Here is a 26,559-nt window from a genome sequence, read left to right on the forward strand (position 1 = left end):
CTAATAATGCGCTCTGTCTCCACAAGCAGGTACCAGTGCCAGTGGCCATCTACCTTCCTTATCATAGAAAGCTGTGCCCAAGGTGGCGGGGCTCAAAGGTACTGCTGTTTGGTGGCCCTTCAACCATAAGCCATGTCATACAACAAAGGCCAGGCCTGATAACACCACACTTTGCACACGAAGCAGTGACGATACCTTCCTAGTTATTTGTGAAGCACCTCAATATGAAGAGCAGTGTTGCTGTCTCTCTTCATCCACGAATGTGTAAAGGAAACGGCAGGAAAAAAAAACCACCAAAAAGCCCTGGTTCTGGTCTGGGGAATAATTTTTTCCAGTGTATTAGTACTTCAATTCCATAGACTGCACAACTCAGTGCCAAGTGCAGGAAAGGATGATGTGAGCTTCAGGGCATCATTTCCATTGAAAGCCAAGTTCCAGGACTGGGGGAGAAGGAGGGCTTGTTTTCACTACAGCCAAGGAAACCCTGTGTATCTGTGATGCGTGCCTTGGCTGAGGGACAGGAGAACTGAGGAGACCACAGCAGTGTGTTTTCTACAGATGTCATCGGTTGGCCCAACCAACACGCTCCATCTGGGCTGACCTAAGGGCAGAGCACAGACTTAACAGCAATCACAAGGCTTAATTTACTCGTACTTATAAGGGCCATAGCAAACAACACAATAAAGCTAAATACTTATTTTTAAGATGGAATAAAAATTGTAAGAATTTTACAGGTTTTAAAAAGAAGGAAAAGGTCAAAAGCAAGTATTTAGCTAGTACATATTTAACAAACTGATTTGCATTACATTGTTTAGATGAAAAAATATATATAAAAAAAAGCTGTTACTGTCAGAAGCAGAGCTGATCTCTGGTTTGTCACAGCGCTACGCAAAAACAAGTACCTAAGCAGAACAAAGTAAATAATCCGCATGACAGTACTAGCTGGGGGAATTTGCCAGGTGGGTATTGGATACAAAAGAAAGGTCACTGGATTACAAATGATGTAGGTTGGTACTGCGTTCTTTCTGGATTTGGACAAATTTTGGCCAAAGGGGCTGCCATTCGCTGCTAACAAGACCCTCAGATGGTGCCATATCTGAAAAAATAATGACAGGAAGCTGGACAAATGGTGGTGTTTAGGATGTGCCATCCTGGTATTTCTGAGCAGGCCTATGAAAAAGCTGTTTGCTGCCCACCCTCTAACACTTGCACCCTCATCACCAGAACTTAAAAGTTCTTTTTGCAGGGTAATGTGATGAATTTTTTTATTTATTTATTTTTCACATAATGGCTACTGAACTTCCATTTCAGGAAGGCTTTCCAGACTTCAAAAGATAACTGGTTTGAGGAATATAACTTGGACTGGTTGCCTTGCATGTACCATGGGCCTTTAATTTCTTCTGCTGTGGGGATGAGAAATGGAGGTGTATGCCTGGATTGTTGTTGTTAAGCATGTTCTGCACGGGTTTGCAGACCAAGGCAAAGTACTAAAATACACCCGGCATTAACTACGCAAAGCAATATAATCACTTTCATCCACAAACTGCTCTACTTACAACAACTTAATATACAACACCTAGTTTTATTTTACTAGTATAAGATTATTAATACTTGAGTTACATCAGAAGTCACTATGTCTTACACCATTGTAACTGAAAAATCCTTTACAAAGGACTCATTTTTCTCTCGCATTTCTATTTCATCAACCTGTACATACAATGGATGTGCACAAGCAGGATCGCCTGCCTAAGGCACTGAACATAAATAAACAAATGACAAATATTATTTTATCTCTTTATTTTTTTTCCCCAGAATATTTTAATATTGAAGCCCAAGTTGTTATTTTCAAGGGACAGGGAAAGGGAAAAGGAAAGGGAGAAGAGAGAAGTTACGAAGACAAATTATTTTATTTAATTTATGGTTTTGTGAATGGCCATTTCTGTAGGCAACAAAAGGTTGTTTTCTTAAAAAAAAATAATAAAACAAACAGCACCATTAAAGAAAGCATGATCCCTGAATTCTAAACAAAACACTGTCTCAAAACAAAAAAATTGCTAAAATGCTTGTTTCACCCAGTTACGTTTGGTGGGGTAACAAAGCAAAGTGTAACAGCATTGAACTGTAGCAATCCTGCTGAAACCAACTACACCCCCTTCTGAAGATTCAGAGAACCACTTTCTGAGCTTGTCCTGTGGGAATAATATTTTCTTTGGTAGAGGACTGAAGGAGGGTATTTACTTCACTGAATGCAGATAGAAAAAATATCTATGCACGTTAGGGATCTCCCCAATAAATCTGTATTTCCCATGCATGTTAGGTACGAGTGGATTTCACATTGCTGTTATACTGCAGGAGTAATACTGCCCTATAAAGGCATAGAATGGCTAATGTCAAACAGATGTAAACATTCAGAATACTGACAAAAATAATACATACACACAAAAAACCCTGTACTGAAAATGTGAATCGAGTTAAGTTTCCGTAAAGCAGAAAAAATATTTTACAGCAGTACAAGAGAATTATGGCAACAAAGTAAAGCACTTTTCTTGTAACATTCATGAACAGTACAAATACAACAAAGTTATTCTACGGACTAAATTATTCTTTAACTATCAAATATAGTACAAAGCGAAATATTATGTGCTATAAAAGAAGCAGCTCCTTAAATTAGACTAAAAAAATGCTTTTTTTTTCTTTTCGTTGGTTTTACAGTGACAAAGCATGATGACAGAAGACAACAGGATTTCATAGATTCAGAAACATTCAGCTACACAGGTCCATGATAAATCCACTGAATATTTTGTTGCTTTCCCCCCCAGTGTTCTGCAGAGCCACAGAAGACGAACCGCTGTGCTGCTGCCGGGGGACTGCAGAAGTCATTCAGTGTTCAGAGCAGGGCCGTTCACGTGTGTCAGCTAAAATGATCCCTTTCGGTGACATTTCTCAGCTCATCTTGAGTGTTTATCCTGGTACTTCACCACACTTGGAGAAACTGCTAAACCAGAGGCTACAATAACGACTCTGAAATTGTGCGTGTGTTTACAAGGGGAAGGGGTGCAGCATAAGGTAATTTTACTTCAGAAATTGCATTATAAAGCACCATATGCACCAGCTTAAAAACTGTGCAAGGAATTGCAGGGCCCTGAAAAACCATCTGCACGTTCTGTAGCTTACCCTGACAACATGCACCACCCTCAAGAAGAAAGTCTATAGTACAGAGAATATACCTTTTGCTTTATGGCTCAACCTTTATTTTTGTCTTTTAAATGCTATTTCATGTACTAGACCTCAGCAGATAAAATGCTAATAGGGAGCATCCAATTCACCATTTCTTAATTATTTTTTTAAAACATTTTTTCAAGGGGAGTTTCTGCTTGGAAATTAGTTCAGAACAGAAACACACAAACACATACACTGCAAATGCCCTAACATAATCTGCATATCTCACAGGTATGCAATTAAAACAATAAAGAGGGAGGAAAGAAAAAAAAAAGTGTTTCTCCCTCTCACCCAAAAGTGCTGCTCCAGGGGTAGGAGTCGGGGAACAATTTTGGAGATTATAAAAAAAAAAAAAAAAAAAAAAGGTAAATTATACATGCTGGACATTGGGACACATACGTACGTACACGCAAACACAGAGCAGTGTGTTCTTAATTAATTCTTTCACCACTTTTCAGTGCATAAACTATTAACACCCCATGGTGCAAACTGCACGGTCATTAGAAAACACAATGACATTGGGCCTGAAACCTGAATAATTAAACAACAAAAAAAGTAATTCAAAATTAACCTCTAAAAGTGATTGTGTTCTTATTGAAGACCAAGGATCATTCTCCCCCAAGCATTTGTGTGATACCAGAATCCAAGTAAGGTTTTCAGTCATACTAGGATTCAGTCAGGCTCCTGTATCACCGCAGTTGCTTTTGAGTATTTTAATACCCTGAAACTATAACCTGTAACAACATTTCATGACTGTTGCTAACTAATTAGTCAAATTTATTCCTGGTGCAACTCCAATGACTCAAGCATGAAAGGAGTGGAAATGCACTATGGAAGAGTTTGGTCAGTTGTGTAATATAACATAGCACCATCCAGTCTAACACCATTTAAAATAGCATTTTATCATGGCCTCACGCATGCAAGTTGCAATCCTGACACAAAAATGACAGTATGACATGAATGAGTTACCTACCACGTTAGTCATGCTCTTATCCTTCGAACAAAGTAAAACTATTTTGTGGCCGGAATTTATTTCTGTATTATGTCAGTCAATACAAGTAGTATTTCAGGATGCAAGTACAAACAAATATTGGCTTATGTGCTGTGGACAGGAAAACCTGAGCTAGAAATACAGATTCCCAGCAGGCTTATATAAACATAGGTTATTAGAAGTCTAAGACTGGTCGCTCTCTTTATTTTAAATAGAAGCATACTACCTCTACCAAGTATAAATACAATGCAATACAATTCTGATACAAAGGCTCCTCAAATATGAATTTGATATGCAGTAATCGACTGCACTCATGCTTACTCACGAGCATTTTCCAGTCACTGTTTTGCCAGCAGCTGGCATAGCACTAGATGCTAATTTTACGTTGTTACCTCAAATTTTTGCTCGGAGGGTTTATTTTCCTACCAGAAGTCCTGAAAGTGCTGAGAAGCCATTTCTTAACTCACATGTGATATTAAGGAGCACTTTTGTATAGAAAAAATATATTATTGTATCAGCAACAAATTTGTTAGTGTAATTATAAATGGCCTTTGTACCACACAGTGTCAAAAATAATATTGATATGTTGCTAATCACAATAAAAGAGAACATCAAGGTGCACCATAGAGCTTCCTGTGACAGGAATGTGTTGTAGATATTCCAGCTTACTTTTAAGACAATAAATGGCATTTATCATGTTTGTGAAAATGGTCCCACAAAAAAATAAATGTGGTTCCTCCATTCAGTAGAACCTCACTAATATTTACCCATGTCAGGGAGACTGGTTACAATTTATGAATAAGTATGCAAACAAAGATCATATAAAAAAAGTATAGTGTAAAATGTAGCATACTTTTTATTTCCTAAATGTAGCTCCATCATTCACATTAGTATTTCAGAATGCAACAGTAAATGCATCACAAAATTCAAGCAGTATTACATCTCACACATTCTTACTACATTGCTCTCTGAAAATCGTGGAAGGAAAATCAGTTTTCTTGAGCAGACTGTAAGGTCTTTGGATTAGTGAGGTTCTACTGTAATGGTAAAAATAACATTTCTCTCTCATGCTGACATTTGGACAGACCTAACCGCATACTGGCAGATGGATGACTTGCACTCCACATTTTGTGTTCTTGAAGTGGGAGTAAAAAAACCCAAGGTATTTTCATCTCCCCAGCAACTGCATGTGCTTTATCCCTTTATAATATTTTCCTTTTAGGTGAATAGGGTCCCAAAACTATCTTTTTTCTTCTCTGCTGTTATGGTGGCTAGCGCATCTGGAATGCAGCTATAGTCCTGAATGTAAATACAGTACTGGATAAATACTGAAGGTTACTTTAAAGATGCAGTATCCCTTTTAAAACTGAATTTTTGCTTCCAGATTTCTGAAAGGTAGAATAAGGGGTCTGAATTCCTTTGAGATAAAAAAGTCAGTGTTGTAAGTAATTCTAAGAGTTACTTTAAATGGCAAAACTCTGAGATGTTGTTTAAATACAGTAACTCACATGACAGGAAAAACAACTGATAATCTAATATTCAAGCAATAAGCAATTAGAATCTTTTCTTCTTCATTTGTCATAAGAACACATCATTTTTAGGCCACAGAAAGGCTAAAACATTCAGAACCTATTACGTAAGTCTGACCCTGCAGATATATATATACATAGATATATATATTTGGGACTGACAATCTAGTGGGCAGATTACAGAGACAAATACAAATAAAGAAAATTTGAGTGGGAAACAGGAAGAGAGAACAGGTTTCTAATCCCCAGTAGAGAAGTTACTTTCTCCAGACTCTACTGAACCCAATGTGATTCCAGTGTTGGTCCCACAACCTATCACATATACAGGTCTTTCTCAGGGAATCAACTAGAAGAGTTGAGTAAAATTTGAGTTCCATAGTCCCTGGCAGGCATGTAAGGAAACTCCTCTAATAAACTAAATACCTCTTTTTTTTTTTTTTTCCTTTCTTTTTTTTTTTTTTTCCTAGGTGAAGTGACAATATTTCAGCCCTAGATAATGAAAGTCAATTGAAGAAAACAATCCTATCAGTAGAAAAACTGCAAACTGATTTAGAAGCTACAATGGCCGATATCCCACACCTCAACACTACCCCACTCAAAACAGTCACTATTCAGTGTGTTACTCATTCTGCATAGTTACTCCACTTTTTGCAGAGTTATTTGTCCACCGATCTTTAACCTGTAGTTTGTTTCAACTATCAAAAAGTGGAGAAAAAATGTGCTGCACTTTGTGCAAATAAATAGAAGCTACGAATGACATGCATTAATGCCTTTTTTTTTTAGCACTGCAAGAGAGCTCATAGGAGCTTCAGTAACAAGGTTATCTTTTGAAACTACTTCTACAGGTTTCCTCTTCTTCCCAGAAAATGGCACTCAGGCAGGAATAACTAAAGCATGTGGAAGAAAAAAACCCCAACAATTAAAAAAAAATAATCAATCAACTAATTGCAAACCATTAGCGGCCTACACTGCTCCAATTTCTCCGTTCTTTTGTCCTGAGCTCCCATGCTGATAAGGGATACTGCACCTTTGATTCAGTTCCTACCGTACAACCAGACAAGCTACACACAGTTTGGAAGGCCCTATGCAGTCATCATGACAGAAGGCTCCGCAGCCTTTGCACACGATCATGGCTTTCAGCCTGCAAGAGCATTTCAGTTCCAGTTCATCGGCATTGCTACTGTCAGCAAATTTCTGAACCGGGATCTGCACGTTCTGGTTAGACAGGCCTGTGGCAGCATTTGAGCCACTTCCTAGAATCCCAATCGATTTCTCAATTGCAGATGCCGCCCTTTTGAAACTTGTGCTACCAAAGTGTATTGTTGGATAATTTCCACAGAGCTGCTGCTGTTGCTGCTGCTGCTGCTGCTGCTGCTGCTGCTGCTGCTGCGGGTGCTGCGCCTGTACTTTCTGAGCAGCGAGCTGGGTAAAAGGCTTCTGTGGCTCAGGGAGTAAATAGGAAGAGAAATCTGCATTTTTTAATGCAAATGCTTTTAACTGTTCTTTCACGTCATTCTGATCATAGGAAGCTTGTTTCATGCCCAGTTCGCAGCTGCTGCTTAAACCTTCCTCAAAAGAAATAGGTTCCGATTTTATATTGCTACAGATGCTTGCTGGCTGAGGCCAACTAAGTCTTTTAGTGGTTTCCATAGTAACTGTCGGTTGTTTTTGATCAGAGGGGACTTCTGCATTTGGGTGAGGCGGGGGAGGGGGCGGCAGGGGCAGAGGAGGAGGGGGGGGATGCACTAACGTTTTAGTCTGCAGAGTCTGAGAGGCACTGGCAATGTCATCACCTTCCTTAATTTGAATATTAGGGGAAAACACACTTCCTAGCCTCAGCTGGTGAGCTGCTGTAGAAGAAATATTCACGTCTCCCAAGCCCTTCTGTTCCAGGTGTCTGCTAAAAGCAAATGCGCTGCAGCCGGGTGGGCCTTTTGAAGTAGTTTGCAACAAAGCTGCTGTAGGAATGGGGCCTCTTGCAGCCATGGACATTTGGTAAAAATGCTGTCTATGTGAGGTACTAGCTTCTGCATGAAAGCTGCCATTTTTATCAACATGAAATAAGCTCTGCTGGAAACTGCATGAAGGCAACGGCCTCTTCTGCTGCTTGATCTCTGGGCTGTGAGCGATCCGGCTCTGAATGGCATGTTTGTTCAGCCACTCCTGCTTAAATAGCTGGCCATGCCCTAGCTGATTCATGCTGGAACTAATTACACAAGGAGCCACTTTAACATCTGTGTCCATTGACACCTTCCCAGGTTCACATTTAATTTGAGCATGTTCCCCTACAGTCCTGGCCATCCTCTTTTTCGGATGGTTTTCACGCCTTCGGATTTGTAGCGGGGCTATGCTGCCTGCTGTAAATCCTTTACCATCTGGATTAGGAGAGCTGGAAGGATGTTCAACAATATTTCTCTCGGACACTGCTGTTTTACATACTGAGGTAGTTTGCAAAGGCAAGGGAAGCCTGTTAATTTCTAGTTTGGCTCCTGATCTGGGCTGCGGCAGCACTTTCTCTAAAGGCAGATTGCCTTGCAGTAACTGTGTCACCAAAGGATTGTTGGCCTCCACTGACGACAAGCGACAGCCAGGGCCTCCGGCACTGGTGACTCTCTTTAGGGTTTCTGTTGTCAGGGACAGGGAGTCTTCCATGGAGTCCGCGATGGATGTCTTGGAGGTCTGCGGTGGCTGCGCACTCGTGGCTATTTCTGCAGTCTGGGCAGGCATTTCAGGTCCTGTAAAATCCTCGGTGTCCATCCTGAAGCACTTGTCAGACTCATTAGCTTCCGATTTAAGAGGAACAGCAATGCTCGTCAGAAGACTCCTGGATTGCAGCTCTGACATTTGTGTGTAACTGGAAGGTTCGGTTTTGACATTTTTTAAGCAGTTTTGCTCTGCATATTCCTTATGCTTACCGGAGTTAAGATGGCTGACCACTGGCTGGTCTGTACTCATTGCCTCTTCATCATGCCAACAAATTCTATTGTTAGCGCTATACTGACTGGCACAGGCAGCATCTGCTTCATTTTTCAGTGCTGAAGGACCTCTTAATTGCTCAGTAAAACCTTGGCTGGGAGTAACCACCTCAATTAATTTGTCTTGAGGAGCAAGAGGCACTTCTCGAAGACTTGAACAACCTGCCTGCAAGTTCTTGCTGTCTTGCTTTGCTGTGATGGTGATAAAGCTGGAACTGTGCTCAAGGCTTTCATTGGAGACCACTTCAGGCCTGCTTATGACAGACACCTGAGGACAGGCTATACTTTGTAAGGCAGCTTCTGTCCTTACAGGTCTGCTCTGCAGGTCAATGCTGTTCTCTGCATTTTCAACAGAAGAAGAAAGTGACAGACTGGAATTCAGATTTGTAGTGTGGTCAACAATGACTTTGCAAGGAATAGACCTATTCATGGCAGTTTGTGTAAAGCTCACTGGCTGAGATTTACCAGAGAGATCCAGTCGGTTTCGTGCTCCAGAGCTTTTTTCTAAGAGATCAGCATTTAATTTAGTAGTATTATCATAAGAGCTTATTGTCACCATGTTACCAGTAAACATTGAAATGGGTGGCCTTGCAACAGCATCTGCTACTGCAAGGGCCTCACTGCAACTTAAAGCTGACCTAACAGTAGTGTGAATGGAGACAGTGCTTTGTTCGTTACACCCAGTTATGGCTATCTTATCAGAAGAAAATCTGTTGGTAGTCCCCACCGGGGGAATCAGTACAGAACTACCAGAGAGATGATTTGGCAAGTTATTTGCAATAGATGAAGCTGGCACAGTGGCATAATGACTGGAGACTGTGTTATTCGCATTGTTACTTGGTATCGGCAACCTTTTGTCATCGATGGCATTTGGTAAGACTGTACTGTCTATGGAGACTGGTACATTACTGTTATCAATACATTTTGGTCCAATGGTTATGCATGGAGTATCAGCCCCTTGGATGGTTTTCAGCATATTTATATTACAAGCTGAAACTGCTGTGTTTGCACTGTCAACAGACATTAAAACAGAGGATTTATCAACAGAACTTGCAAAAGAAAGTTCTTTAATTGCTCCAGACATAGCAGTGCTGCAAACAGACACAGAGACTGAACTTTTATTATAAAGCACTGGCACACCGTTACTTTCAGTAGAGGTAGATGAAATAATTTTCTCACACAATTGTGGCATAGGTATATTTTCATCAGAACTGTGCACAGATATCTCAGTAGCAGTTTCTGGTAATGTAGCTGTGTTAAGTGACTGCTGCAATAAAGTCGTAGTCTCACGGTGATGAGCAGACTTGTTGCTAGGGGACCTGCAGTTAGGATTAACTATAATGACACCAGTAGAACCTTCAATCTTTGTGTCAGCAGAAGTTGGTATCTCCAGCGATGAGGTACTTTCCTTTGAGCTGAACTGCGACTTTGGTTCTTTATTAGTCTGCAGTAAATGAGCTCTGGCTTGATGCTTTGCAAAGAGCTTGGCTTTTGTTTGCTCCTTGATGTGTGCCAGTGTTCTTGTCTTCCCACCTTCGCATGGGGTCCCCATTGCTCCAGAGACAATGCTCGCAGCTGCTGCCACGGCTGCCGCAGCTGCAGCTTCTCTTTGGGCTCTTGCTTGCTGAGCTCTTGCTTTGATATCTGCAAGAGTTCTAGCCCCAGTGTTTCTCCCACTGCTGACCGATGTACTTGGGGAAACTCGAGGTTCTGGTTTAGAAACAGGCTGGCTCTTGATGATAAAAGGTGGTCCAATTTTTGAAAGCTGAATCTGAAGGAAAAAATAAACACCAGTAATTTTAATGAGATCATCAACTTGCTAAAATCACCAGCTATCTCTTAAAGGGTCAGAGAAATGAAATGAAGTGAATTACTGTTCAGTGCAGCTGGACAGAAAAATGCTAATAATTAATGATATTTACACTTCAGTATTTTATCATCCTCCAGCATGAATAACTGATACCTGTACTAGCCTACTCATGCTGATCCTTCTGACAGGAAGAAAGATCGAACTGGATGACAACATGATGCTTATCTGATATAATTTGTCAGACCTGTTTTACATGCAGTGTATCTAACTGAGAAGATCAACAAGCCTAGTGCAGTGACACTGGAAAAGAGCCTACAACTAAAGAGAAATGCTACAAATGTGTGAAAAAATAACAACGATCATGTAGTCTCTGGTCTCCAATGACTAAGCCATAGGAACAGCCTGTCTTTCGCTTATATACCAAATAACAAATCTTGCCTTTAGATAGGATATAGCAGTGTCTCCAGTGAGCCTGTTTTTCATGTTACACCACAAAGCACTTTAGAGTAATGGTATAAAAGAAGTGAACCACCAAACAATATGCCTTTCCCTTCCTCGCTCACAATTCCAAGAGACTCACTTTAGTACATCACTGGGATACCTTCTGTACTACTGCATTTCAAAAATGAAATCCTCAAACCTATAAATATTAAAAACGCAAATTTTAAAGGTTTAAATACCTAAAAATTTCAGCAAAATAGTAACTTCTAAAATCGCTGGGATTACTATTATGTTTCCAATTAGGCATATCTGTTTACAGGATTAGAGATTAAGAGTCCTGGGACCACTTTATAACTCATACAGTCTCTCAGAATACCCAGAGGTTGGCAAAAAACATTTGAGTTTCTAATGGGCATGTTTACTGGCTGTTCGCACTAACAGGACTTGGTGATTAATGCTGCAACTTCTCTTCTGAAAGGACCTGAGAAGAAAATTAGGTAGTATTTGTAGAAAAAGTTGTCATAAGGTATGATGGGAATGACAGGAGAACTGGGATTCTTTTTCCTATTTTAATTACAAAGGATAGGGGTTTGTTGGTGAGATGACCCAAGAGCCAAATATTTGCTACACAAAAACCATACTAGAATTGATTGCCCAAAATTAAATGCTTGCCATTTTTTCAGTATTCTCATTCACTGGCTGGAGGTTTCAGGAAGACTCAATTCTTAAGACTAGGCAAGACTGACAGAATCTGATTTTCCGTAAGAGATCAGTGGAAATCAGTATTAAGATGGTACTGTGAGATATAACCATTTATATAACCATACACCTTTATGCTGGTCTGAAGGGCTGGAATACTTCACTTTTCCTAGCAGTTAAATTTTTGGCTTATAAATAAACACTTGTGCCTAATATTATTAGGCTTTAACATTTATGTGAACATATTTTAAAGAATATCACAAACTCACAATTACTTCAAAACATTTTGCTTTGTGTTTCTGTAGCAGCTTTTTTTCAGTTTCCCCTTTGCATCACCAGAACTGCTAAAGCTCTAAGTGCTTGATTATTTTTATTATTATAGTCATGACCTTTTTTTATTCCCTAGTGATCTATTTTCCTTTGTGCTTACAGAGTGACTGGAATTTATTAGGCTACACAGAGACTTTCCAAATATCAAAGAATATCACTACAGTCAGAATGGGCTAACTTCCAATTGCATCACTGCTCATAAAAATAAATTAAGTTGAAATATGCTGCCGCACTAGTGATTAAAACAGTTAGCCTATTTGCCCTCCTGGCCATATTAACAATGTTCAGTGACTGCAGCGGTTAAAAATAAATGCACAAAAGGGCATTTCTGAATAATCAGGAACTAATATTGCAAAGTCAATGGCTTCAGCAAAATGGATCTAAAACTTGGCTAGTGTCATCATGTACAAAAACAGTCAAAATGCTGAGCCTATATACAACTAAATCTATAGATGCAGGTGTTAGAAAAAACAAAGCTTTCAACTGAAATTTGCTTCCTTACATAGCAGAATGATAGAAATAAAAGTGTTTGCCTAGTTGGTGTTCTTTTTTTACTTTTTGCTTTGCCATTAACAGAGACGTAATGATTAGACACTTCCCCCTGACAGCCAGGTCCCTGTTTCCAGTTAATTCTACAAGGAAATCTTATACTTCAGGCTACCCCAAGCCTGAGTGCAATGGCTTGCAATGGCATCTTCAACTGTTCTGATTCTAGGTTCTCTTGCTGGATTAAGGCACTGGTTGTTTTTCTTATTATTGGTTATGGTAATATGTATTATTCATGCTTGATGGAGAAGTCATCTGCAGGAGAACAAGCAGATAATACAGTTGTGCAATTAGAAAAACAAGTCGCACTGCGTAAATGATGGGGAAGCTCTTGAATTAGATTAAGCCATACATCCTGGAAAACTTTCCCTCACACAAAAGCAATTTCGTAGCAAAGACTCTGATTGAACAACTATAGGTATATCTATAGCAAAAGTAATTTTGCATGGTAGGAATGTAATAGTAAAGTGAAACCATCAGTACTAACACCCCTCACACCTTCACAAAAAATACACCTATGCGCTGTGTCTGTATGTCGTCAGTAGGAGAGAGATAATAAATGTTTAGTTTCCAAGTCAGCCTATTTATCCATTACTTTACCTTAAGGGGTGGAACTCGGGGTTCTTCTCTGGGTGGCTGATCTTTATCAGGTGGACTTGTTGATGAAGCAGTACGGTTGGGCTGATCATCATCTATTCTAGCTCTCTTCTCTTTACAGATTCCAAAACTGTGCTGTTCTGCGGTCTTCCTCTTTGGGATCTCTGGGTCTCTATCATTCCTCACTTCGGGTGATTTTGTGGGTTCTAATGACTTGGAAGAGTGTGAACTCTCTAGACGGCTTTGGGTGCTGCCTGTTAGCTTGTGAGATTTACTTCTGCACACTTCAGAGAATGTAGCTTTCTCTAGAGATGAGGTATATAGTTTATCATGTGGCTTTGATGGAAGCAATTCAGTATTTTTGCCAACTGATCCTTCTGATAAGACAGCTACCTCTGATGGCAAGAGTGTACCTTTCTTGTCACCTCTCTGCTGAACACTGTGATTTTTAATTTTGATCACCTCTGGAGGAGAGTGTTCTGGGATGGATGCAATGTAGGATTTCTCAATTTCAGAATGTGACTTACATGGCTGATGACTGAGGTTTTTGCTTTGGGGCTCTTCCAATACTGAAGTATCAGGTATAATTGTTAGTGGACAAACTTTTATATTTTCAGGGACACTCTGAAGTTGCTTTGGCTGAACAAGATTCTCTTCTTGAACCACCTTAGGAATGGCAGAGCTTTCTTCTTTCAAAGTGGGAAGGGAGTCTTCCAACAAACACGGTGATTTCCTTTGTTGCAGAATAAGTCTTTCATTGCTTGGGGAATTAGAAACAGGAGACGTCTCTGATGGAAGAGGCAAACTATTTGCCATGGAAGTTTCAGAAGTTAGAAGAACAGAAGATACTGAAGATGTTTCTGATGTTAAAGGCAAATCAGACATCGGAGATGTTTCTGATGTTAAAGGTAAATTAGAAGCTGGTGATGCCTCTGATGTTAAAGGTAAATTTGACATCAGAGATGCTTCTGAGGTTACAGGTGAGGTGGACATTGGAGAGATTTCTGACATTAAAGGCGTGTGCAAGTTTTCATCACTGGCCTTTTGCTGAATATCACCTTCAATGTTTTCAGTACTGGACACTTCAGATGAGCAAGCTGTTTCAAGAGATGCTGGAGTACAGGGTTCCTCTGAAGTCGACTGAGTGTCTCCTCCAGGAGAGGCAATACAAACACATGGTCCTTCTGGACTTCCAGAGGAAAAGGAAGTTTCAGAAATACAAGCATTCTCAGACAACTGTTCCTCAGGGTCACTTTGAAGCTCCATATCCACCGCAATGCCTCCACCAGTGAATAAGGAGCCTTCCAAAGCAGCACTTTGCATTTCTGGTGCAATTAGCTCTTTTGCAGACTCAGAATCCTTCTCTGCTGTATCACTGACAGAGTTTGTGGATGAAGCTGATTGTGCCGGTGATACGCAATCCTCCAGCTGATCTATCACAACTGACATCTCCTCCTGAGGGCATTCTGACTTCAACTCCACTTTAATTTCAATGTGAGATACAGTATCAGTTACATCATTCATCATGACACAGGACTCAGTGCTGTCTGCGAGCTGTACTGCCGCTGCTTCTTCATTTGTGCCAGCTGGACTTACTGACTCCTCAGAAAACTCAACATGTTCTGTTTTATGGTTCTCCTCCTGGCATTCACAAATACTTGTCTCAACCTCTTCAGCAATCTCCTCCTGAATGAGTGATTCTTCAGGTATCAGGATATCCTCTGAGTCTGCCGTTAGATCCTTGACAGGAACCTGTTCCATACTACAAAGAGGTGGACAATAATCTCTCTCTGGTAAAGGTGCAATTTTAGCACCTTTCTCTTCTTGGTCCTGAAAGGTTGCCTGCTTAGAAGGACCAGGTGTGCCAGAAGATCCACACAAAGAATTGCTCTCATCTTCATTGTTCTGCACTGCAGTGAGTTTCATTGATTCCCCTCTTGACATTCCCAGTCTAAATAAAAACATACAACATTAAAGAGGCCTTTTCCTCACAGACATGGTAAAGGATTAAGTTCATCTTTCTCACCCATATCTTTTATTAACAAAAAGGACATATTTTCCAGTTTAAAATAGTGGTTTGGTTAAGTGGTGGTTGACTAATTTATATATGGTTTTATATATTTTGGAAACCTAACTACCCAGATTTTCTCACCAGTGTTAAAAGATGAGAGTATATTTAAAATAAGTAATCTATTACTCATTATTTAACTATTTGGTACTTCAATGAAAAAAGCAAGCTACACAGGTTCACCACGACTCATATTTTGTTTAAATCTGTTTGGTTTTATTTTTTCTTTAAGTAACAGCACCACAATGCAATACTAACATAGCATGCATTGCAGAAGAAAGGAACAACTATATCTTCTTCTATCAGTAACAGTTCTAAAGGAAATACCTTTTTTTCTCCTACACCTGCATTTAGGGTCCACACCGCTAGCCATATGGCTTAATTGCTGCACTTTAAAGAAAAAGCTGCACCTAAAACTAGTAAGGCAAATCATAAATCATGCATTTCAGTTTTGTAATTTGACAGTTCTTTCAAATTTATTATGAAAATCAAAGTAACTCCATTTTGGCCTTAGTTTACAACTCAAGAGTCAATTATAAAGATCTCAGTTGACAGCTTGTATGCTTTTGCTCCATTCTTTCAGCAAACTAAATAATTCATTTAATATAAAACACATTCCTGAATAAACTGATTTATGTATATGCTATTCACTCAATTTCACTATAATTAAAGAGAAGTTTAACATTCTTTAGAGACACATATTTATAATCTATGCTTTTTTTCTCAGGGATGAAGTGCAAAGGAACCATTCCTACATATACTTCTCAACATTTTCTTACCTTTGGCCCTGAAAATATTAGTGTAAAAGAAGTTTTATTACTTCAACAGAATTAAAAGAACCCACAACAAAACAAAACAAAAGCCAAGGGCTGAAAAAAATGGTTATTTCAAAAAGTGTCTGTGCTCTGACATCATCATTTCCTTCTAAGTACAGTGGAAGTACAGGTGTTCAGCATCTTTAGTAAGATTTTCCAAGCAGACTTTGTGCCTCAACAATTCCATAATAGTAGAAAACACACAAGAGCTTAGTTGGAGGCCTTGAAAGGAATTTCACGTTCTTAAGGATCTTCTAATCTAATTAACAGAAGTTTGATTTCTGTTCTCATTTTAATCAGGAAACAAAGAATTGTATGAAAGTAAGCGAGCATAAAAGATATTCAGAAACAATGGAAGCAAGATAACTTGTTAGTGTGCAGCCAGAGGATATAAAGATCACAAAGGCTCATGTATATAGAAGTACAGAATAAACATGTAAAAACCCACAATCTGTGGTTGCATATTTTAAAAATACTGAACAGATGCATTACAGTGATAGCTGTAAATGCACGAGGGTAAAAAAAAAAAAAAAAAAAAAAAAAAAAAAAAAAAAAAAAAAAGAAAAAAGAAAACCAAAGCAGCCTGGAATTGGTACGTCAAAAAGCACTCTCACAGTAATTATTAACATTGCTTACTACTAGTCGCTTAATATGCACAATGTCTCCCCATTCGATCAAAAGGCTGAGGAAGGATCCTCTAGAGAGCAATTCACAACAGCCAATTTTCATCTTCCATACTGAATGCATTTCAGAAAATGTGTTTTTCTTCTATATAGACTATAGGTTCCCTGTATAGTCAAAGTTTAGGTGAGTGAAGTTTAGTTATGCAGGTTTAGGTGAATAACTTCCTTCCTCTAAAATTCCTCATGCAAGTGAGCAAAAGTTGTCTCAGGAAAATGAGGAGAGGAAAGAAACCCACTACATTACTAAAAACTGAATCACTGGTCTATTTTCCTTAGCTAGCTTACATCACAAAAAGATATTGCCTGATGGTTATCTTTATGGAATGAAAATCGGCAAAGGAATGAAGGACAGGATAAAGGTGAATGCAACTGTCACATGGGCAATACACAAATACAAACATTCTAGTAACATACTGAAGAAGAAGTAGTGTAAGAAAAAAAGGATAATCAGCAATAAAATTTAGAGGAGGTCTACCCAAAATTAAGCCTTTGATTTAGTGAGCTGGCAGTACTACTCTGACAGGTAACTTTCAGTGGAAAAAGAAATGACAATATCGACATAATAGAGTATAACCCTTGCAATCCTGGGTCAAGAAGCCAGAAGAATGTGGATTTCTGGCAAAACAAATCAGTTGATCTTAAGAAAAATGATTGCAGAATGAAGTTTTTGGTTTTTAAAGTAAGTCAGAAAGAGGAAAAATGAACAACCATGAGGAAGTGGAAAGAAAACATAAATGGATGGAAGTAAACTACAACGGACAGTCCCATGATAAACAGCCTGGGTGCAGATAAGAGCAAATGTAAGAAACACAATGTGTAGAGCCAACATGGAAGAAGCACTCTTAAAGCCTCTGAATGCCATGAACTGGGGAGTGTGTAAAGATGTTTACAAAGATTCTGCATCTATTAATGGTCCTTCTTTAAGTATAAGGTGAAACCTGAATTTATTTATGGAATATCAAAAGATCAAAGTAACCGAACTCAGAGCAAAAATACCACATTTACAGTAAAGTGAGCAAGTCAGACTGCAAGAGAGATTCATTTTACAGACAGTACATGTGAGAAATAGCTCAGGAAGCCTTCAAAATCTACTCCTTCAGTTGAACCAACATAGCTGAAAAGAGACAAAGCCCAATCATAATCAAAAGAAGTTTAAAAACCAAAGTGAAAAAAGGTGAGAACTTACACTGGGTAGAAACTATAGCAAAAGCTACCATCCAGTCAGTAAATAATGAGAAAAAGTACTTAGATCTGGCCAACCAGCAAAGAAGCAGAATCTGCCTACACAAGAAGAATGCAAGTGAAACCATGCAAGAGCTGGGGAAAGGGCAGGGGGGGCAGATTCAATACCGTAGTCAAAATGGAAAGTATGTGCAATATGACATTTGGCATAACAATGTTGATGTCAGGAACCTATCAACCCAAATGACATGTATCACTGCAGACTGAGTAATTATCTGCCAACTATTATAGTGTCCAGCATTCACCTAGCACGGCAGGACTGCTGGCTCTGTAAAACTATGAGTATCACTCTCGGTGCATGTGACAGTCATTTGTGACTGAAGAACAGACTTCAGCTAGAGTGAGGTGCTCATGTTTTGCTGGTACTAAACTACTTCTTGTGGAAAGCCCTATGCCAATATCTTACATAGCCCTTCATGTTGGTAACCAACTCATCTCTTGACATGCATAATGAAAACCCATTATGTTCCTAATTTTAAAACCTAATTAATATTTTTTGATACTAAAGGGATCAATATCTGGACTACACTGAGGTCTCAAAGCTGCTAAGTAAGAAATTAAGCACTTGACAATAAGAAAGTCTGACATATTAAGAACCTAGAATTTCCCGTATATGTAAGGATAAAGTGGTGTAGAAATAGCATTCACACTGGGAGAAAGCACCTAGCAAGAATGTGTAAAACATATTAAAATGTATCTGTCCATTTGCCATTTGCTGCCTTGTTTTCACTACATTTCCCAGTGGTCCAAGGCAGTGGATTGTGAGAAGCGGCACTGTTACTGCAGAAACAACTCAGTTAATGCCTTAATCTTTAATCACTTAGATGAAGGGTTCCCTGTGCCCTGGATTTCCTAAGTAAAAAACATCTAAAACCAAAACTAAGACATCTCATGTGACGATGATTCCCATGGCACATTTTTTTCTGCCAAATATTATGTGTAAATTCCATTAAAACATACCTGGAAATAAAAAAAATAGATCAGTAACTTTTAAAAAATAAATGTATAATAATTAACACTTTTAATACTTATTAGTTTTAAAAACAGAGATGTAATTCTAACTATTGATGTTTAATGGCTGTTTAAAGCCATTTTTAAAAGGAAGACTCTTGGATGTTAAAGAGATGTGAATCTCCTTAAATTTTGATTTAAAAAAACCCTGAATATAAGAACTGAACCTTCAGCTGCTGCAGAATACCAGTTCTGTACCATCATCAATGAAATTGTGCTGACTCACCCCAGTTGTGCACCTGGAGTGTGTACCTGGAGTGAATTAATTTTAGTCGGTTAAGGGTACTTACTTATTCTTTGCAGCTCACTTCTAAAATTAGACTAGTCATTGTCACATTCATTTGTCTCTAGCCAATACTTGTTCTATGTCCTATATTCTGCTCCAACAAATGGCCATCTCAGTCAAACAATAAAAAATGCCATTTGATTTTAGAAACTTTCTAACTAGCTTAGAAAAAATAAAATAAAAACATACTACAAAAATATCTTTACAGGTCTTCTAGTCTGTAGAAGCTGTATTTATATTTTGCAGGAGGGAGGAATTGCCCTAATGCCATCTTTTAAAAGCTAATTAGAAAATACTCGCATGCTTAAGCCTTGTGTCTTAAGCTGTCCTTTGAATGAATTTTTATGGATGAGTTATGAACCTTTAAAAATGTAATTGTAATGCAAGTGCAGACACACCACTATAATTCAACCCACGACTTCTTAAACTGGGGAATGACTGCCTTTGATAACTCCTTTATTAAGTTTTACAGCATATGATCATGCTATGTGAAGCAGAGAATTATATTTTTATTTCCTCCTAAAAGAAAATAAAAAAACCACTTTTATTTGCTTCAATACTTACTTTTCACCATAAAACCTTTCAAAGAATTTTTCTTTCCAAGGTTCTGTTTTCTTTTCCTTTTCAATCTCTTGTCTGATGCGCAACTGCATTTCTGGTGTAAATTCTCCTAAAAAACAAATACTAATATATTGAATAAAAGTTGTCAAGGATTAGCTTAATATGGGTAATTATAAATCACAGATAAAAAGATGACATGCGGTGATTTCTGTGACAGTCATCCAACATTTCCAAAAGAAAATAATGAAAAGCAAAAGTGAATGTGACAGAAAGATTTAATTTACCATGTAACATAAGTATTTTAAAAGTACATTAGTGGGATTTAGTTGTGTGCATCTAGGTTTCCAAGGCTGGCAGTGATGAAAATGCTTGGATTCTTTTTTTTAAACTGTTCAAATAAGGTGCCACAAGCAAGCTGTAAAAATGTACACTAAATTCAAAATGGAATCACCAATTTTTCTTTTGCTGAATTACTGGTCTAATACCACTTTCTATTCTTTCTATAAGTATTTCTCAAATGTAGAAAAAGAGAAATTCTTCATAAAAACAATTAACCTTTGGTAAATCTGAGAACAAGTAGAGAGTTACCTTCTGCCAATCGCTGTTTCCACCCTTGTGCTGCATATGCAAAGAATTCATTATTTAGAGCAGAACTACTGAGGCGCAAAACTCCATCACTTCCCATCTAGAAAATAAGCCGATGGTAGCAGAAGATAGTGTCAGAAATTACATAAAACCAGAGTTCCAATTAAGGGAAATGGGGAGGGATAGGGAGTGGGAGTAAGAAAATGATCTACTACTACTAAAACAGTATTTTCATTATAGTCATTACTGCAAATGCAAGTGGGCATCAGCATGCTCTCTTCAGTTATCAGTATTACTGATGATAACTCAGTTTACAACTGATTGATGTGTTTTAATCACAGCCCTCTATCTCGAGCGTATGTCTAGAGCTATTGTACACAATCAAAAATCAGGACCATCATTATACTTGTGCATCTGCCTGAAATACAGTACAAAACAAATTAATTAAATGTAATGAAGACAGTAACTTTGCTGTTTCTAAACAAACCTAACACTCATGTTAGCTAATAGGCTGTACTGGCAGAAGAGTGGATGACAAGTAACCTTAACAAAATAACTGGTGTAAATTCAGCACTAAAACTAAGAACAGCTATACACATAATTTTACAGGCACCAACAGTGAAAACTGCGGAAGAACATAATTTTTTTTTTTTCTTTCAACATTTGTCAAACATTCAATAATAAAACACCATTAAAAGTCTTAACAACAGTATTATCTACAATAACTTTTAAAAGTAATCCAACTATTGAGCTTTCTTTTACCATAAAGCTTAACACTTATTTCCAGGTTGCGAAGCTACATCTGACTACTGAAGGAATTCTAATAACTGAAAAAAGTAATTCTATAAACCAGATTAGCAGTGGGTATCACTCTAGCATAATTAATAAACAGACAATAAAAACAAACTAGCAAACAGAGAAAGATGGGAAACAGCAGAACAGTTAATGTTGCTAGAACACTCTCACTATTTAACATCCTTTAAGGTAACTAAGAGATAAATGTTCGATAACACCATTTGTGATCTACCAGCACATTTTCTAGCATGTTATACACACATTTTAGTGACATAACACCCCTTAATTCTCGGTGCTTGTTTCAAACTGGAGCCAGAAAGGAGACATGTCAGAAACTTTAAATGATATTCAGCTGTATGTCCCTCGCTAAGCTCTGTATTTCACTGATAATAGTGGTCCTACTTTTCAGAACAGTCTTTGCTAATTTACTCATTGCCTAGCTGGCATCCTGTCCCACAATAATTTCATAGGATTACACCAGAAAGATGTGAAGTTGTAAAAAGAGAATAGAGTGATAAGCATGGACTCTGAAAAACAGGCAATGCTACAGGCACTTGATTACAGCAAGAAAGTAGTATGTGTATGGTACCAGGGTGCCTCAGCAGGATGCGAGCCTACGGTACTGCTTCCTGCTATATGGCATTGCTTTGCCAACAAGTCATAGGATTTGCATTTAAGTAGGGTGTATATATAATGCTTCCATGCTTCTCATGATGTGCGTTGTGGAACACACGCACATTAATTACAATTAGGCTATGACTAATGCTGAAACTGGAGAAAAACTAGACAGAAACAGTGAAACATGCAGCAGAAGCAGCAAGAAAATAAAACCGGTGAGACAAAACAAAGGCCATAAAGAACATGTACTTATTGTATAAAACAAACTGGTGTGACACATGATCTTCCTTCTGCACAAATGAACTTTTCCAGAAACAATAAAATTCCAGAATTAAAGTGAAATTTTTAGATACCAGTGCTTCTTGCACCTGAACAAAGAAACCAGTGCATGGTCGAAAACAGCATTTACACAATTTCCTAAAAAGGTAAGATGAGAAGTTACAAAGAAAAGAATCACAAGTTGCTAAATAAACAAGTCTTTGTTCCTCAAAGAAAGGTGCTGAAGCTGCTTTCAGTTTCAACATAAAAGGAGATGAAGTAGTAACAGCCACTCATGTCAACATAGGTTTTACTCCAAACATTAGTATATTCAGGATTTGATCTCTAAGCCTCACACAGTGCTTTGCAGGAAAGAGTAATACAGACATGAAATTGTTATTTTCGTATTTAACCTCACTTAACTGTAAGCTGTCTCTGAAAGGCATGGTCCTCCTGAAACTCCATTGCTCAGCTGATGGAAAACAGTCTAGCTGTATCACTAGGCAGATCAACAAATCTCATAGGAAAGTAATAATTTGTGGACAAGAATTTTCTGTCACATCAGCAAGATGATCCAACTTGTCCCAAGGTAATACGACCATCGGATCTCGTGCAAAGTTGGAATACATCACAAGAGGCAGAAAGAGAATGCCACATTTCAGCAGCAATCCACTTTGATTGCACTAAACATAATACGAAACTGTAGCCAAGTATGATTGAGCTATTTCACTAGGCTGCATAAATCAAGAGCATCATGAAGATCGCCAGTTTACATTACCATGCAAATACAAGGAGAACCGTATTAGCTTCATTGTAACCCTGTTGTTCTAAGGACATGAGAAAAGCAAGCTTTGTAGGAAGAGTTACTGCATCTTTTATTTTATTGACTAAAGTACTTGGGGGAAAAAAGTGCCAAGTTTTTGGGTGCATAATTTCTTATAAGGTGTCAAAAAGAAACTGCAACCCCCAAGCTAAATACTAGAAAGAGGTTCAACTAAATTCAGATGTTAATTAGTCCGTCTGAGAGCAAACACACAGGCTGGAACTTCAGAACAGAAAGCAAATGTTAGCAAGGTCATGGGTAAAGTTCATTAGTTCTTGTGGACCAGAAAAAATGCCAAGTAGTAAGTACCTGTGGAAGAAAAAGGAGGGGAAAAAGACCCCAGGAACAGCAGAAAGGGAGAATGAGAAGATTACAGCGGGTTACCTAAGAAGAAAATTTACTATAGGTAAACTAGCAATGGAACAATGCATCATTTGTGGACTGCATCAGGAAACAGATGTATGCTGTACTGACCACTTTAGATATTAACTGTAACAGCTTACAAGTATTAGGGAACCATGTACACAAGATCGAAAGTATGATGTTGAAGATGCTTAGGTTAAGAAAACTAAGAAGAACAAACTCAAGAAGTCACTGCTGACTTCATGATAATCATTGCCTTTGATGAACTGGCAGAGGAGGACCTTCCCTGTGACCTGTGTTCATGGGACCACACAACTCATGGAAGATTTAAGTAGCTGCAACAGCCGACATCTAGACAGAAGAGTATACAATGTTACAGAAGATGGGAACACCCTAATTAATTAGAGGAGAAGCTTACAGTGATCTATTTTAACATGATATGAACAAGTAATTTCAGGCTAAAACACTACGGAGGCATGGATGAAAAAAGTCATCATCATCTAGACTTGATACACATAATTTAGGGTAAGAGATACCAAAGGAAAAAAATGCAGGAAATAAAGTGTTGGTCAGCCACAGTGACTTCACCAAACTTGCTCAAAGATTTGAGATCAAAGAAAACCTGTGCTGCAAATGGAACAGGAAGAATTTATTCAGTCAGTTAGAGCTCAAAGAGAAAAGGATGAGGGAAAAAAGCCAAAGAAACTCATAATGGCCAAAGAGCTAAAGTGAATGAGATGGAAGTTTCAAAGATGTTACAAGAAGAAAAATGTACTAAGCAGAAGAAACCAGATCCAATACCAAATGAGGAAAGCAACCCAAACAGTTGGACTTGACTATCTCAAAGGTCTTTTCCAACCTAAATGATTCTATGACTCTATGAAATCAAATTAACAAGTTCAATCGTTCAGCTATTTTTGATTAAATTAAAGATTTTATACAGGGAACAAAGTTTGAACAAGGTAGAACAGACAAAAAATGCACAATTTTACATCTAGTTGTTTTGAAAGAGTCTATCAGAAACAACAACACTACCAAAGATGTTATAATCCTTTTCTCAATAACCTAGACATGTGAAATCAGACTGACTTTTTTTTTTCCTCTTCTGTTAAACTTGGAAGGACTAAGAGGTCTTCATATTCACAATATTAGCTAACAATCTCTACTGAAATCTTTTTTATCTCACCCAGAGAACGCATTTTCACCTAAGTCAAAAAGTTGAAGTGGAAATTGAAAATTCTGAAGCCAAAGGGTGTATTTACTTCTTTATGCTCTGATGATAGAGACAGCACAATTAACCACTAGGTCTGAATTAGAATTTGAAGAAACATGCCAATAATGCAGTTCCTAAATACACTGTTTATTTTTATGGCATTTAAAAAATGCTGTCCAACAGACACAGTGCGTTAATGAGCTGGAACAACAAATATTTCTTGGAAGGTTTATGTTTTATTCTGTTGAGCTTTAAATTTCTGGTTTTATGATTAAGCACAATGGCAGAATTGTGTTTTCTAATTAATGCTTCTGTGCAGAATTCACAATGGCTTTTAAAAGTTCCTTTTTTTATTGAAAGTAAGCCCAACCCCAGAACATATCTACTAAACCCCAACATCTGTTTGCATTTCAAAGCAAATGTCAAACACTTATCAAAAGGAACCGAGTAATCTTTCAATGAACTACTTTGATTATTTTCCTCCAAGTTCCACTGAAAATTCTCTTTTGACAATAAGGCAGGGATTATTTTTGTAGCTTAACCTGAAGATTCACACTGGTGGTTTAGTAGGGATACAGCAAGTACTGCATAGGTGTTACTGGTAGGTTACCTGACCTTGGCTAGAATGTTCAAAGACAAGCAATTAGCAAATCTGTTTCTCTCTCTCAAATTATTCAGAATTCTCCTATGCTATATAGAGTTCCTGTGTAGTATAACATATTTCTTATATGAAAGCTTATGTGTGAACATCATGCCATTTGACCATAATACAAAACTAAACAAAAAGTGAGAGAATTGAAGATTCATTCAAATTAAGTGTTCAGTACCACTCAAGAAATTACATCCTTTCTACAAACTGCTGCTAACCCTTTTCTGTGCTTTTATATTTTATCTTGGGGGAAGAACAGTCCTATAATTCACACTTTCCCAAAGGTATGTAAAAGGAATTAAGTGCAAAGGATGGAAAGTATAAGAAAATACATTTTGATACTTTTGCATTAAAGCCTCCAAAATATGAAAAATTAAAAATCTTGGTGCATTTATACCATTATATATCACAGGAAAAAATACTTTCTATTTATGTATGTGGAGAGACACCACTGCCATTTTGTAACATGGAACAAATATGATTCTCCAGTACTGGGCACCAGCATCAAACTGACCTGTGATGAATGTCCAGTACAAGTCTAAATCACGCATCTAAAGATGCAGTGACCGACTTTCTGAAGGCAAACACTTTGGAGAGCTGGCTAGACAACCTGGGCTAGGCTCATTTTACTCTTGACAATCACTGAGCAAAATTTCACAGGAGACACGGAAGACCACTATCTGTATTTTCCTCCCAGAATCTCTGCTACTAAGGGAAACTTTCTCCAAGAAACAGAACTGTTTGATGCCATGTACACAGAAATAAACACTTAATTTAGGTACTCTGCATCATCATTCTGGAAGACATACTCTGCTTCCATGAACAGTGAAGGAAGCACAAAGATCAGATTCCTAATTAGGGCCTCTACATTTGCTTCCTAAGCTAGTCAGCATGAAACACTCCCTTGCAACCCAAATCCAAAAAGAACATCAATGGATGTGCTTGTAGCGTACCAGATGCTCTCTTGCTCCACAAAATGCCCAAAGGATTAAAAATTGCTGTCAAATCTAGTAAGAAGTAATAGTAAACTTCAGAAGAGATTGCAACAACCTGATGCGTGTCTCAACATGCAGGAGCTTCTACCAATTGCTCTGCTCTGAATGCAGACTACTGTAAACTGGGTACTGTGGAACACACACTTTGGGGACTAATTTTTGTGGGTTTCTTACACATCTGTTATATTGGGTAGGCCAACTGTGTCCAAAGCCAAGTGTGCTGATCTAAATTTCCACCACTTCCTACTGGTGATGATGCCGTCTGATGCACTATTCCTTCATGCCACAACATCTTTGTCAGCAAAAAACAGATTTCACAGTGCTTAACACCAAGCTTGATGGTTCATGTTGTAACAGCAGTGAACTGCCTTCTCTTTTAAAGGCCCTACTTTCCAAAATAGGCTACCTACTCAGATGACTTTAGCCACCCGAATACAGATGTAAGCAATAACTATAG

At 38.2% G+C, this 26,559-nt stretch overlaps 1 protein-coding gene across 3 annotated transcripts in view; it reads right to left on the reverse strand.

Annotated features, from left to right (window-relative positions):
• Positions 1 to 1,371: 1,371 nt before the first annotated feature.
• The window catches only part of ASXL3 (ASXL transcriptional regulator 3), a 133,284-nt gene continuing 108,096 nt past the window's right edge, over positions 1,372 to 26,559 (reverse strand). For all 3 annotated transcript variants that reach the window (XM_037381151.1, XM_037381153.1, XM_037381154.1), the window contains 4 exons: positions 20,392 to 20,488; positions 19,807 to 19,912; positions 13,141 to 15,088; positions 1,372 to 10,485 (listed from right to left, as the gene is read on the reverse strand). In XM_037381151.1, the coding sequence (XP_037237048.1) occupies positions 6,781 to 10,485; positions 13,141 to 15,088; positions 19,807 to 19,912; positions 20,392 to 20,488 (5,856 nt within the window). In that variant the 3' untranslated portion in view covers positions 1,372 to 6,780. The remainder of the gene's footprint in view (positions 10,486 to 13,140; positions 15,089 to 19,806; positions 19,913 to 20,391; positions 20,489 to 26,559) is intronic.

Source organism: Falco rusticolus, chromosome 3 (genome assembly GCF_015220075.1).
Source record: "Falco rusticolus isolate bFalRus1 chromosome 3, bFalRus1.pri, whole genome shotgun sequence".
NCBI classification, from domain to species: Eukaryota; Metazoa; Chordata; class Aves; order Falconiformes; family Falconidae; genus Falco; species Falco rusticolus.